This window comes from Dromiciops gliroides, chromosome 5, assembly GCF_019393635.1.
Source record: "Dromiciops gliroides isolate mDroGli1 chromosome 5, mDroGli1.pri, whole genome shotgun sequence".
Classification (NCBI taxonomy): Eukaryota; Metazoa; Chordata; class Mammalia; order Microbiotheria; family Microbiotheriidae; genus Dromiciops; species Dromiciops gliroides.
Genome location: NC_057865.1, coordinates 146,249,031 through 146,264,094, shown reverse-complemented (window position 1 = coordinate 146,264,094; position 15,064 = coordinate 146,249,031). Strand labels below are relative to the sequence as shown.

The 15,064-nt window shown below is 35.5% G+C and overlaps 1 protein-coding gene across 1 annotated transcript in view; it reads left to right on the top strand.

Moving 5' to 3' along the window:
- Nucleotides 1–14,642, top strand: part of RINT1 (RAD50 interactor 1) — a 32,388-nt gene extending 17,746 nt beyond the window's left edge. The window contains exons 6-14 of the mRNA XM_043968141.1: nucleotides 48–204; nucleotides 1,956–2,066; nucleotides 2,159–2,384; nucleotides 4,187–4,324; nucleotides 5,020–5,219; nucleotides 11,026–11,240; nucleotides 12,513–12,693; nucleotides 12,776–12,894; nucleotides 14,361–14,642. Coding sequence (XP_043824076.1) covers nucleotides 48–204; nucleotides 1,956–2,066; nucleotides 2,159–2,384; nucleotides 4,187–4,324; nucleotides 5,020–5,219; nucleotides 11,026–11,240; nucleotides 12,513–12,693; nucleotides 12,776–12,894; nucleotides 14,361–14,553 — 1,540 coding nt within the window. The 3' untranslated portion in view covers nucleotides 14,554–14,642. The remainder of the gene's footprint in view (nucleotides 1–47; nucleotides 205–1,955; nucleotides 2,067–2,158; nucleotides 2,385–4,186; nucleotides 4,325–5,019; nucleotides 5,220–11,025; nucleotides 11,241–12,512; nucleotides 12,694–12,775; nucleotides 12,895–14,360) is intronic.
- The last annotated feature ends 422 nt before the right edge of the window (nucleotides 14,643–15,064 follow it).

Here is a 15,064-nt window from a genome sequence, read left to right as displayed (position 1 = left end):
GTAAACATATGATTTTGGGGAATTTTACCTTGACTTAATTGTATTAGAGATGAATTACTGACTGAACCAAAACAACTTCCAGAAAAATATTCTCTTCCGGCTTCACCCCTGGTCATCCTTCCCATTCAGATTATGCTGACTCCCCTCCAGAAGAGGTTCAGGTATCACTTCAGTGGGAATCGACAAACTAATGTTATAAGCAAGGTGTGAAGTTGTCATCTTTTATATGAGATTTTTGCTTGCATCAGATATTACTTGTTTGTATTATTTAGCTGTTTAAAATTAAAACAGGGGCAGCTAGGTGGCACAGTGGATAGAGCACCGGCCCTGGAGTCAGGAGTACCTGAGTTCAAATCCAGCCTCAGACACCTAACACTTATTAGCTGTGTGACCCTGGGCAAGTCACTTAACCCCAATTGCCTCACTAAAAAAAAAAAAAAATTAAAACAGGACTCCATTCAAAAACCTTTGGAGTTAACATGCTTTGTGTTTTATTCTCTAGAAATCTAAATTCCTTTAGTTTGACTAGAAACCTACCTTAGAAAAATGCATTTATGGGACTAGCGATGTGCATAGATTGGGCCGTTTATATCAGAACTGAACACATTAACAGTGTAACCTGATTGCATATACTTGGGTACATGCACTGCAATGAGCTCCAACTCAGTGCTTTTACTATACCTTCTACTACTTAATTTCTCGAAAGAAGAATTCAAGAATGTATTTGTTAAAAAAAAAAAAGAATGTATTTGTTATTTCAGTTTTTATAACTGGATCCACATATGTTTTAGTGTTTGAATTCTTCTTCTAAGTTTAGTGGGGAAAGGAGAAAGCTGGAAGATACAGTGCAATGGATTTTATGTGGAAGTTGAACCTGAAAAAGGTTGGTCAGTGCAAAAAGAGGGTAGAAGAATGGAAGCTAGGGAAGGGCTTTGGGGTAGAGAATACTGTTCCATTTATTGCCATTGGCTGTTTTTGTTCAGAAATTCTTTCTATTCACATTGTGCACATATTCAGGCTTTCTTCATACTGAAGAAATGGGAAACAATCTTGCATACACTTGTTTTCACAGAATAATAATGATGTTTAATGAGCATGGGAGATGTACTGATTTTTTAAAAATGATTTGCGTTTTTAATTGAAACTTCTTTTTTGGAAAAAGAAAAACAGAGCAAGGAAGTACAGAAGGAAGAAGTCTAGAAGGGGACAAGTCAATGAAGCTGAAGTTGTGGAGGGACAGTAAGGGATTTTAAGACCTATGTCAAGCTTTTTATCAAGTTCAACCCTTCTAAAACCAGTATTCTGCCACCAACTCTGCTCTAAAACTGTTTGCCCCTGTCAACCAGAAATACTGTCATGAATAATTCTTAAGAAATATATTCTAGGTCTATAGAAAAAGTGAAACTCAGTGGAAAAAGACCATCAGAATTCAAAAATGGTTCTTTTATTTATCAAAATGTCATTGTATATAATTAATGGAGCTTTAATCTGAAGGGGGTCCTGTTGGGCAATTTAATTAATTGCCTTTAATTTTATGCATTGAACTCCGATATTAAAGGGATGAAGGTTTAACACAGACTGGCTTATAATTTCTCTTTAAGCAATTTTGAAAAATTAATTTCTTCTTTAAAAGGAAAAGGCACATTAAAATAATTTTTAAGTGTCCAATCCACGTTTTCATATTTTATAGACTAATTATCTTAGGCATTTTCATTTTCTGTGTACTCTGAGTATTTTTTAAAAGTATGTTACTACCTTTTAGTACCATTAAACACTTTAATGCCAAATGCTAGATAAGTACAAAATATAGGACAGAAATTCTACTCTCTTGGAAGAATTTTAAATTTACCTCAACGAGGTCATTTATGATGCTTTGTTTGGCAATTAAAGACATTTATTTTGTAGGCTTAATTTTAGTTTAGGATTTTGTAACACATACTTCTTTCTTTTTTCAGCCTGAGTGGTACTTGACTCAGGTACTTATGTGGATTGGAAACCATGCTAAGTTTCTGGATGAGAAAATTCAACCAATATTAGACAAAGTAGGCTCTTCTGTAAATGCAAGGGTAAGAAAACCGTTATCAATGTGTCCATTTTAAAGCTGTGTGTATTAGATACTAACGTGTTATTTACATTTATGTGCTTCTGTTTCTTCTAGCTAGAATTTTCTCGTGCCCTTATGATGCTGGTTCTTGAGAAATTAGCTGCTGATATTCCTTGTCTTTTGTATGATGACAATCTCTTCTGTCACTTGGTGGATGAAGTACTTCTGTTTGAAAGGGAGCTACAAAGTGTTCATGGATATCCCAGCACCTTTCCTAGTTGTATGCATATTCTCTCAGAGGAGGCCTGCTTTCAACGATGGTTAACCATGGAAAGAAAATGTAAGAAGCTGCATTATTATTAGGCTTGTTAGGTTGGGGATGAATTGGGGGACAAGGAAGGGAGACAAGGTGTATACATGAATGGTCTATTGTTTTTCTGCTTTTCCCCTGGCCTAGAGAAATCAGAAGCAGGGAGACCAATTAGGAGACTATTCTAATAGTACAGATGAGAGATGACGATAGCTTATATGTACTAACATAGTGGCCATGGAAGTGGAGTGAAGGCAAGATGTATGAGAGATGCCTTGGAAGCAAAATTGAGAGAATTTGCCAACTCTTTGGAGATAGAGAAGGGAGATTAGAGGGGAGCATATAAGATGACTGAGGTTACAAACCTAGGTGAATAGAAATACAGTGATATTCTTAACATAAATAGGGAAGTTTGGAAGAGAGGCAGGATTAGAGGGAAAGATAATGAGTTCTCAGTCTTGGAGCCATCTCATTCATTTCCTTCTTGCCATTAGAGCCAGGTGGAGAAAGAAACCAACATATGGGCTGAAGTGAAAAAGGGGAAAGATGAGGCAAAAAATCTAAGAAGGGTAATTGTGTTGATCCAGAAGCTACAGGGATGGGAAATGCTAGGTCCTTGGGCACAAATGACTGAAGTCTTCTGAGAAATTGTTACCCTTTCCAGGACAGGACCCTCTTCTACCTCATTCAGAAGGACTCTTATCTCTATCATTGATAAAGGACTCTTACCATTAGAATCTTCCTTGATACAGGACCTTCCATCCTTTAATGTGAGATCTACATGACTGAAATAAATTATTTTTGGTCAGGGGTTTACCAATTGAATCAACTTCCTTTCCTTTTCCTCTTGTGGAATCTTACTAGTTCCCAACCAGTGCACTGTTTTTATTTTTACTGAGGAGCAGATAAATATCCTCAGTGGGCAAATGCAAGGGTTGGATTAGATCAGGAGTTCTTTTTTATTTTATTTTTAAAAATTTAAATCATGAAAGTATTTTATTATTTTCCAGTTACATGTAAAGATAGTTTTCAATGTTTGTTTTATATAAGATTTTTAGTTCCAAAATTTTCTCCCTCCGTCCCTTCTCTCCCCCCTCCCCAAGACAGAAAGCAATCTGATATAGGTTTATATATGTATATATTAAACATATTTCTGCATTAGTCATGTCGTAAAGGAAGAATCAGAACAAAAAGGAAAAACCTCAAAAAAATGTGGAAACAGTATGGTTCAATCTGCATTCAGATTCCACAGGTCTTTTTCTCTGGATGTGGAGAACATTTTCTATCCTGAGTCCTTTGGAATTGTCTTGGATGATTGTATTGCTGAGAAGAGCCAAGCCTTTCACAATTGATCATCACATAATGTTGCTGTTACTGTGTACAATGTTCTCCTGGTTCTGCCCACTTCACTCAGCATCAGTCCACTTAAGTTTTTCCAGGTTTTTCTGAAATCTGACTGCTTGGATTTCTTATAGCACAATAGTATAACATTACATTCATATACCACAACTTGTTCAGCCATCTAATGTCTTTCTTAGCTTTAAATCAATGATTCTGTGACCTACAGTGTTTGCAGTGTCAGAAGAATCTTCAATAATAGCATTTAGGTCAACTAAATATAATGATTTTAGGACCCTTTTATTAGGAATGAATATTTTAATGGTAAAATAAGGAGGTCTGATGTAATATGGACAATGGATAATGGTGGGTGTTCAGTTTCAGAGTTTTTGTTTTCTTGTTTTATTTTTTTTTTTAATCATGCTCCTTCCTAAGAAACTTGAATTTGAAGATGAGTAAATACTTCAAGTGACATAACTTTGTATTGATTTCAGTTGCTCTTCAGAAGATGGACTCAATGCTTTCATCAGAAGCTGCCTGGGTCTCACAGTATAAAGATATCACTGATGTTGATGAAATGAAAGTTCCAGATTGTGCAGAGACTTTTATGACCCTGCTGCTGGTTATAACAGGTAATTATATTTTGAGATTTGACTACTCAAATGTGTATTTCCAAGTAATTGGAAAATCTGGCTTCAGTTAAAATGAAGACCACATAGGGAACAATACAGAGCCATCAAATTCAAAATTTGAATTTTGGCAGATTGTGGCCCAGTTTTCCATCTCTGAAACTTGAATTGGCTACAAAGGGTGAGTGATAGTGTGGAGTCAAGCTGAGGAATTTTTATGTATGTGGAGAATACTGCGGAATTGCTTCAGATAAAAGCAAATGAGTAGAAATATCATAAAACGCAGTGTTCAGGAGTCATTCTTAAGTGTCTCCAGTAAATATCTGGTAATTGGTTAATTAGTATATGCGGTGATTCTTTTTGAATTGGGATAATGAGAAATGTTCTTCATAGTATTTATGGAGGATGTCTGTGTGTCAGAGGGAGACACCAGTCTGTCCATTTTTTCTCCAGATGCTCTCTCAGATCCTCCCCCACTGTCCCAGATCTCCCAGTACTGCCCATCACATTCTTAAATTTCATACTTGTTTCCTGGCAGGAACAGTTCACAAAAAAGGGGTCCAGAGTGTGTGTTGTAGCCAATTTAATAATTTTCCTGTGTTTTTAGAAAACAAATGACATGAAAAGGACACTAAAAAAACTAACTTGGGAACATCAGTTAAGTCAAAGCTCCAATGTCTTTTTGACTTTCTGTGCAGACAGGTATAAGAATCTTCCTACAGCTTCTAGAAAGCTTCAGTTCCTGGAGTTACAGAAAGATTTAGTTGATGATTTCAGGATACGATTAACTCAGGTTATGAAAGAAGAGACCAGAGCTTCCCTTGCCTTTCGATACTGTGCAATTCTTAATGCTGTCAACTACATTGCAACAGTACTAGCAGACTGGGCCGACAATGTTGTAAGTGGATTTTTTTTTTAAATAATGTAGTTATTTTAAGTAATTATTGTTCTAAACTATTTCATTCTTTCAAAAGTTTAAATATGCCATGAGGGATGATACTAACAAGGTAATTTTAAGATGATAGGACCAAGGTAGAGGATTTTCTCAAAACCTAAAATGTGGTAAGTAATCCTGGTATTCTAATTAACTGAATCAATGGAGAACAAGAGAGCCAACGATTTCACCCATACAGTGTATGGCACAAACATCATCTCCAGGGAGAACTTTTTCTTTCTACTTTATTCCCAAAGGAAATAGACAGGAGTTTGATTACCTTAACTTAAAAGAATTTTTTTTAGTTTAAAAATTAACTTTAGAATCAATAGGAATCACTGCTTCAGTTCTTTGGCTATAACTTGGTAGATGTTTTGAACCTGCTGATACCAACTATTTTGACAGACATTTGTATGATTGTTATTTTTTATCTTAATGGCTCACTCACTTCAAGAAAAATGTCATATAATTGTGGTTTCTAAATAACTTTTAAAAGTTATTCAAGAATGGCAAGGGGGGGCAGCTAGGCGGCACAGTGGATAGAGCACTGGCCCTGGAGTCAGGAGTACCTGAGTTCAAATCCGGCCTCAGACACTTAACACTTACTAACTGTGTAACCCTGGGCAAGTCACTTAACCCCAATTGCCTCACTAAAAAAAACCAAAAAAATAAATAAAAAAGAATGGCAAGGGCAAATTATTTGGCATCTTTTTTAGTTTATAAATGATTAAGGTCATTATTAATAATTTATCTTATCTTTCAGTGAATAACCTTTCCATTAAAAAACATTTTCTGGGGCAGCTAGGTGGTGCAGTGGATAGAGCACCGGCCCTGGAATCAGGAGGACCTGAGTTCAGGTCTGGCCTCAGACACTTAACACTTACTAGCTGTGTGACCCTGGGCAAGTCACTTAACCCCAACTGCCTCACTAAAAAAAAAAAAAAATTAAAAAAATTTTCTGATAAAAGTTAACAATTAGCAAATAGAATAATGAAATGAAATTCTAAATAAAACCATGAAATTGATAAATTATTTTTTTATTTACTGTATCTCCTTTCATTTTTTTCCATCTGTGTACTTAGTTTTCCGGCTACTGTTGGTATGTTTGTATATACACATATGTATATATGCGTGTGTAAATAGTATGTATATATGTTTATGTGCACATAGTATATGTGTGTGTGTGTGTGTGTGTGTGTGTATAGTGTCCTCAGTCTAATTCAGCCAGTTTTTCTTCTGCTGTATTCATTGCCTTGCATGACTTTGTAGAAATATTTCCATATTTGTAATCTTCATATGCCATTTTTTATGAGAAACTAATTTGTCATTCTGTTGACGTACCACAATTTATTAAACCTTTCTGCAAGAGTCATTGGTTTCAATGAGCTGTTGCCAGTTTTTAGTTACTACAAATAAAACAGCTAAAATATTAAAGAGAGGAAGCATCTGGTTGGGTATAAGGCTGCCCTTGGAGTCAGGAAGCCCTGGGATCAAATTCAGTCAAATTACCTTCTTAGAGCCCCAGGAAACTTCTTCAGAAGTCCAGTAGTCTTTTTAGACTATTAAGTTACAGGCTACTTGGTCTACATTGGTGGAGGGATCAGTACAGGTAGTTCCCCATACTGACGTAATCAGAAATGCAGAAGAGCAACAAGAGTTTGTGCTGGTAGATTAGGGAGCGTGATCCATTTTATATCTCATAAAGTATTTTGCCAGACAGCTCCAAAACACATACATCAGTTACATTCCCAGCAACAACATATGCAAGTGCTTCTTTTTCAGAAAACTTCCAAGTTTTTTTTAATTTGCATTGCTTCATGTACCAGGTAATTTGACAGAGTTTTCAAATGATTATCAACAATTTATCTCCTCCTTAAAAAAGGCCTATCTTTTGACCATTTTTTTCCATTGGAGAATTGATATTTTTCAATCCAGATTTAGAACTGGAAGGTACCTACACTTGAATAGGAACCCTCTCTACTGTATGTGTTTGACAAGTGGCTTTTTAACCTTCACTTAAAGACCTCGATGGAAAACTCTACTTTTTTCCTACCAAGTCCCAGCAGCCTTCTTCCCCTTAAAGTATACTTCACTCCTACAGTCATTTTCTCTGACTGATCGTTTCCTCCTTGAGCCTCCATTTTAAGGAAAGTGCCCAGGCCAGCCACGTCTTTGTTCTTCTCTGGATTCTGTTCCTGATTCTCTGGGCTTTCTCTACTGTGCCCCTTTGTGGGTACCTTTTTCTTCTCCCTCCCACTGCTGCTTTTCATCTATTTTCATCTTTTTATGCATTGCTTTCTCTTGTTAGAATGGAAACTGTTTATAGTTGTATCCCTGGCTTATAGTGCCATAATAATAAAAAACAGAATATCATTCATAAATGCTTCTTCGTTTGACCCTCTGTACATTCTAATTTTAGACAGTTTCAAGTCAATAGGAAATTTTTCCTTATGTGCCTTAAAATACCAAATAATTTGAAGTGCATTTCAGTTGTTCTTCAGAAAAGATGGACTCAGTGCTTTCATCAGAAGCTTCCTATGTCTTGCAATATTAGGAGCCCCAATTTTTCTGCAACTACTTCCCAATTCAGAGTAATGTTTAAAAAAGGCGGAGTCTGGGGCAGCTAGGTGGCACACTGGTTGGAGCACCAGCCTTGGAGTCAGGAGGACCTGAGTTCAAATGTGACCTCCGACACTTGACACTTACTAGCTGTGTGACCCTGGGCAAGTCACTTAACCCCAATTGCCTAACAAACAAAAAAAGGTAGAGTCTTTTACCTAACAGCTCTTCAGAACCTAAAAACAACTATCCCCCTAAAGAATATTCTCTTATCTTGGCTAACTCTCCCCTCCTTTCACCCAGGCCTCCTTTTGGCATTAGGTTTTGGATCCCCTCACCATCATGGTCTCACTCCTCTAGTTTTACAGTGGCCTTGTAGAGGTCAGAATTTTATCAGATGCACTTAACCATGAAGATTGTTTTCTACTGATATTTATTTTCGTTTTGGGAATGCTTTTTATTTTGCAAAATCTCTTTTTTCTTTTTTTAAGTGATCACATCTGTCAGTTGTAGCCTAACTTGGAACTTTCCTTGTTCTGGTCACCTTGTTGCTTCTGGACTATGGTAGTCCAAGATCCTGTAACCATTTTTGGCTTCTATGTCACATGTGACTCATTTTGTTTGCAAGTCCCCAAAACTATTTTTACATTATATCCCCCATTCTATACTTGTGCAGTTGGGTTTTTTTAATCCAAATATAGGATTTTACATTTCTCCCTTTTGCAAAGTTAAATTTTAAAACGTTAATGTTGGTCTTCAGTAGAAATGTAAGTGAACCAAGGCTTGCATATTTTTAGCTTCCCTTGATTTCTGTTGACTTTTTTTATTCTCATCATTTCAAAGTAGTGGTTTTTGCTTACAAAGTCAGCTCTACTTGAGTCTTCTCATTTCTTTTCTTTTTTTTTTTGTGAGGCAATGGGGATTAATGAACTTACCCAGGGTCACACAGATAGTGTCAAGCTCATTTCTTTTCATTACTAGCCTGGATTGCACCACATCATCATCTATAATCCAAGTGGGTTGTATAGTTCTTAGATCCTTTCTAGCGCTAACGTGTGATCTTCTGATCCCTTTTGACCTCCCATTCCTGTTCCTTTCACCCTCATTCTCACTTGTTGACTTGTAGGTGGGAAAGTTTTTGGACTTAATTATGATTTATATACATCTTGGGAAATGCCAGACTACTTCTTATATGAAAGCCAAAGTTGTTCCCTTACATCTCTATTTCCCAAACTGTTTTGTCAACACTCTGGTATTCCTGAGTGTGAGTAGGGAATATTCGAAAGAACTTACATACTAGCATTGTTTTCCTCTCATAATAAATCATGTGTTAAAAACAGTTCTTTCATGTGAATATTTTTCACTATGAAAATAGATTTAATTTCCTTAATACTCCTTTAAAATGTCCTCATTCTCTGGGATATCTCGGGGTATCTCCTAAATCAATACAGGTTTTATCAATGTGTCAAATGCTGTATTGGCTACATTGCTTTGAGGAATGCTGCCTTACATTATGTTTATTCTTTTCTTATATGTTGTAATTTTTTTAGCTTTTATTAAAATGTTCTTATGCTATACCACTTATTCTGGGTGTCTGCTTGTTTCCAGGCATGATATTGAGAGAGAGAGACAGACAGACACACCCCCCTCCTATAGTAGAATATGGAAGAAAATTTTCAGTCTGGATCTGTATTTTAGATGCCTGAAAGTTTTACTGTTAAACATCTAAAAAAAGAGTCCCGTCACAATTCATGTTTTATTCAGTTATAGCCAAAGAATTTCACAAAACCAAAGTATTTGCAGATTATTAGGGTAACATGATGTTGCTACCTAACTTACAGGGTTATGAGGAAAATGCTTTACAATTTACCAAGTACTATATAAAAATGAGTTTATTAGTACTTTGAGGCCAACAAAATACCTGATGTTCTTAAAATGGTTTATGATGGTGTGTTTACTGCTTAGTGTTGTCCTGAACTTTAATTGGAAAAAAAAGGTAAAATTGTAAGGTCACTTCCTGACTAGAAATACATGCATACATACATATGTACGTATGTTTGTATTTCTGGATTATTCAAATTTTACTTAGCTTTAAAAAAATCTTAACTTCATGTGACATCTTATTTTATGACTTTCCAAAAAGTGAGAGGCCTTTTTGCTTCTGCTTGTTTTTATGTCACCTTCATTTCCAACTATATTACTCCCCTACCTAATAAGTCTTCCTTTGTAAAAAAGAATAAAGAAGAGGAAAGAGAGCCTTTCAGCAAAACTTACCACACACCAGCTGAATCTGACACTGTATGCATTATTCTGGCTCCATAAGAGAGAGGGGCATGTGTTCTCGTCTCTTGGGGGGCAAGCTTGGTTCATTATAATTACAGGATTTGGGGGAGGGGACAAGTCTGTCCATATACATAGTATTCATTGCATATATTGTTTTTCTGGTTCTGTGACTTTGACTCTGCATGTGTCTTCCTGTGCTTTTCAGAATTCACACTCATCATTTCTTACAGTGTAGTAATAGGTCCTTACATTCATGTCCCACAAATTTTTTAGCTATTCCCAGTTGATGGACATTTACTTTGTTTTTTGCTACCACAAAAAGTCCTGTAAATATTTTGGTGTATATTGAACCTTTCTATATTTGATGCCTTTGGAGTCTGTAAAAAAAGACTAGTAGAAGTTTTATTGGTGCCTCGTTTTTACCAAATCGCAGTCATTTCTGGATAAGACCCCAGACTTTCCTTGTCACAAAGCAAAGCCAAAGGTACACCTTTCCTGTGTATGACAACATGTGCAATATTTCACACTCATAGCTTCCCACCTCTTCAGTGAAAGGAGGAAAGTGTATTTCCTCAGGAGAAGGACCAAAAGAATTGCCTTAGGGAAAACTCAGCAAGTTTCCTGAGAAAGCTCATGTTCTGTTTTACTCTTTTCTCTTATAGTCATCTAAAAGATGTGGGAGAATAAGGTAATAGGATGAAAATAAACTATCTGAAATTTAAGTTATCAAATGTTCTCCCTTAGAGCAGTTTAAAGAAAAATTACTATACTTATAACGCCACTGTAAAAGTCAGTGACATTTTTGGTTGCATTCTTTAACTTCCCATTTTAGCTTCTACTACACAGTTCTTTTAGGGGGAAAAAATCCTTGTAATAGTAAATATATATAGTACTATGTTAGAATATGTAAACTTTTTTTCCCTTTTAGTTCTTCTTGCAACTTCAGCAGGCTGCATTGGAAGTTCTTGCAGAGAGTAAGACTCTCAGTAAATTGCAGCTGGGGCAGCTAGCCTCTATGGAGAGCTCAGTCTTTGATGATATGATTAACCTCCTGGAGCGCTTGAAACTTGACATGTTGACTCGTCAAGTAGACCATGTCTTCAGAGATATCAAAGATGCTGCGAAATTGTACACAAAGGAAAGGTGAGTTTCTGTATCCTTGGGTTTTTTTTGTTTTTTGTTTTTTTGCTGGGCAATGAGGGTTAAGTGACTTGCCCAGGGTCACACAGCTAGCAAGTGTCAAGTGTCTGAGGCTGGATTTGAACTCAGGTCCTCCTGAATCCAGGGCCAGTGCTTTATCCACTGCGCCACCTATCTGCCCCTGTATCCTTGTTTATAGGTATCCTCTTAGTCTAAATCAATCAGAATTAAGGTTTTTTTGTAATAAAGTCTGTTTAGAATCAACAATCCAGAATCATTGGAGAATGAACTGTCCAGGATAGTGGAGGGTTAATAGCTCTTTATACTCCAATTCCATTTATTTAAAATTTTCCAATTAAATCTTTCAAAAGCACATTTTATATTTCTTGCCCTTTTAACCCAAGTTTATGGAATATAACTTTCTTAACGATTTAGTCATGGTCAGTAACTGAACCATGTAAATGGGCTTGTAGAACTGAATGAACTATACTACTGTGTCCTCTCTCAGCTACTCCTGTAGTTAGTACGGCACATAGGTATCTGCCCTGATGGTTCTTTGCTCTGTTATCTCTTGTCACAGTGTCTCTTGCCTTTGATTGCTCCCAGGTCCTGCTTCCCTGACTGCTACCATTTCTTACTATCTTCCCTCTATAAGAAGCTTTTCCTATTATGTTGCTTCTTTCACACTTCTTGATTTTTAGCTGAAAAGGATGATCGTTTTTAGACATCACTAGTCAAACCAAAGGTTTCTTTAATGCCTTTGGGCCCCTTTCATCTGTTTTTGTTGCTGCTGAAAAGTTTTTCATCTCTGCCACACATGCTTTTTTCTCCATCCCTTTCTGGCTAAAGCCCACTGTTGAGAATGCTTGAGGATGCCAGGAGGCTAGCCTCAAAGTAACTGAGATTTTTATTATATTTAAAATCTAATTATTATTAGTTTGAACCTTTATTCTTTCAAATATGAAAGTATCACTACTCCTAGTTGTTTCATTTTGGCAATCAGTACAAAAACTGAACATTTACTTTAAATATTGGTCTGTTAACCAAGTAGCTGATTCATAATAGCCATTAGTACAGCATAAAATCTTTAAGTGTTTTCTTTAGGATTTGTGCTATTTTAATTTTATTCAACTGATAACCAAAGCTTTTTTTTTTAATCCAATATAATGCCCATATAGTTTGAGTAAATATTGAAATATGTTGTTAAAGCTTTTAAAAAAGCAAAATGTAAAATAACATGTTAGATAGATTTTACTGCGGTTTTGGTTCTTTCAGGTGGTTGTCCTTGCCCTCTCAGTCAGAACAAGCAGTAATGTCTCTGTCAAGTTCAGCTTGTCCATTGTTGCTTTCTTTAAGAGATCACCTACTTCAACTGGAACAACAGCTTTGTTACTCCTTATTTAAAATTTTCTGGCAAATGCTTGTAGAAAAACTGGATGTATACATCTATCAAGAAGTAAGTAGATTGCCTACTTGGCCTTGGGTTATACCTATGAAAGAATCTCTTACATGGGATAAATTGTTCTTTATTTATACAGATAATTCTTGCAAATTACTTCAATGAAGGAGGAGCAGCTCAGCTTCAGTTTGACATGACGCGGAATCTTTTCCCTTTGTTTTCCCATTATTGCAAGAGACCAGAAAACTATTTCAAGCAGTAAGCAAATTGTAGACTTGTAATATTTCAGCAAATATTTCTATAATAAATTAGTCAGAATGGTTGATTCCTTTTTCTAAAAAAATTTAAGGCTGATAGTGGTAGACTTTCTCATGTATGGTAAAAAAAAAGTATAGGAATATCTCTTGAATTCAATAAGTATGTATCCTTATTCTGTTTGGCTTTATGCTCAGGGCTATAGGAGACACTAAGGAAGTATAAGAGTTGGTCCCTGTTTTCAGGGAACTTAGAAATGAAATGAAGCTAAATCTTCACTTTTAGCTAACGTTTCATTTTATTTAATATTCATATTTTGCATGATGCTATATGATAAAGTATAAAATTGCTCACACACTTCCCACAGCATGGAAAGCAAACTCAGTTCTGTGAAATTATATAAATGTAGAATTAAGATGGCAAAGTGTAGAGCATTTCATATCGAAATTTAGGCAAGACCTGGTTTACTCATCACCTACTTAAACCTGATACTAATCTTGGTTATGTTATCATTATACACTGAGGTCTAGACTTCAGAATTCATTGGTACAGGGAAACTTCTTCCCACCAACATAGTTTAGCAACTTTTTTTTTTAATGGAGCCTTGGAATTGCCTGGGATACTTCAAGGTTAAGGGCCTTACTCTGGATGACTCAGGCCTCCGTAGCCTAGGTTCAGCCTTCCTTCCCAACTCTTTATTACTGTCTCTCTTGTTTGAAGCAAGATTTATGCAAGTGCTTTCAGGATTGGCCTTAAAATTGATTATCTTTTTAAAAATCAAATTTAAGTGAAGTGACAGGCTTTTTTTTTTTTTGCTTAATACAATAAAATATAACTAGTCAGTACTGCCCTACCTACTTTCACATGAGTCTTTTTTTTCTCTATTTATTATTTTTCCCTTCCTCATATCTTAAATCTACTTTTATATATGCATTAGATCTTGATTACACTAAGTAGGCTACTGGTAGAACTTTGCTATACCAAAAATAGATTCCTGATAGAAAGTGAAATATTTTAGGCAGCAAAAATAGATGAACTGTTGAAAATAAAAGCATAAAAAACTCTGTTTTAAGAGATGAAAAATATTTTAATGTAGTTTTAAGGGACCTAAAACCTATAATACTATTCATATATAAGGTTTCTAAATACAGATTGAAGCATACTATTTTTCACTTTTTTTTTTTTTGGTTCAAGTCTTTTTGCACAAAATGACTAATATGGAAATGTTTTACATGGTTGCAGTTGTATAACCTATATCAGATTGCTTACCATCTCAGGGAGGGATAGAATTTGAAACTCAAAACTTTAAAAAAAATGTTAAAAATTGTTTTTGCATGTAATTGGGGAGAAAATAAAGTATTTTTTTAAAAAAAATATCATTACTCTAAGTGAGGGGTGCTTAGTATCTCAAGATTGATTTGAAGCAATGTAAAGAAATGTTTTTGTTTGCTTTTTCCTCTCAAAAATAGTATCAAAGAAGCCTGTATTGTCTTGAATTTAAATGTTGGATCTGCCCTGCTTTTGAAGGATGTGCTACAGTCAGCTACAGAAGAACCTACTGCCACAGCAGCATTAAATGAACTTGGGATTTATAAACTAGCTCTTCAAGATGTTGAGATTCTCCTTAATTTAAGAACGAACTGGCCTAACACCGGAAAATAATGCAAGTCCTTTTTCAGAAGGCTTTTGATTCTGATTTTTTAAAAAGTTGAATAAAGAAGTCAAACTTGATCCAAAATTGCTTAATGAAATTTTGTCTGCGGTATTTTATCACTGGCTGCACTGTCAAATGTTGTTAAGTAGTCATTTTTTCCTATATGAGTTTCAACACTTACATACTGTGAGCTCAGTTAAAAAAGCAGCTGCTTCCTTTCTGTATTTGTTGAATATACATCTTGTTGTTTCATGTTTAAACTCAAGTTTTTTGATCTAGCTGGCTTTCTTCTGAAATTAAATGCAAAATATCTCTACAATACTTTGACCAACTGATTTTGTTAATTATCCTAAAAAAAAATGTGTTATTGGTCATTGCTTACCAAAAATATCATCTCTCTTTTTTTTTTTTTGCGGGGCATTGGGGTTTAAGTGACTTGCCCAGGGTCACACAGCTAGTAAGTGTCAAGTGTCTGAGACTGGATTTGAACTCAGGTCCTCCTGAATCCAGGGATGGTGC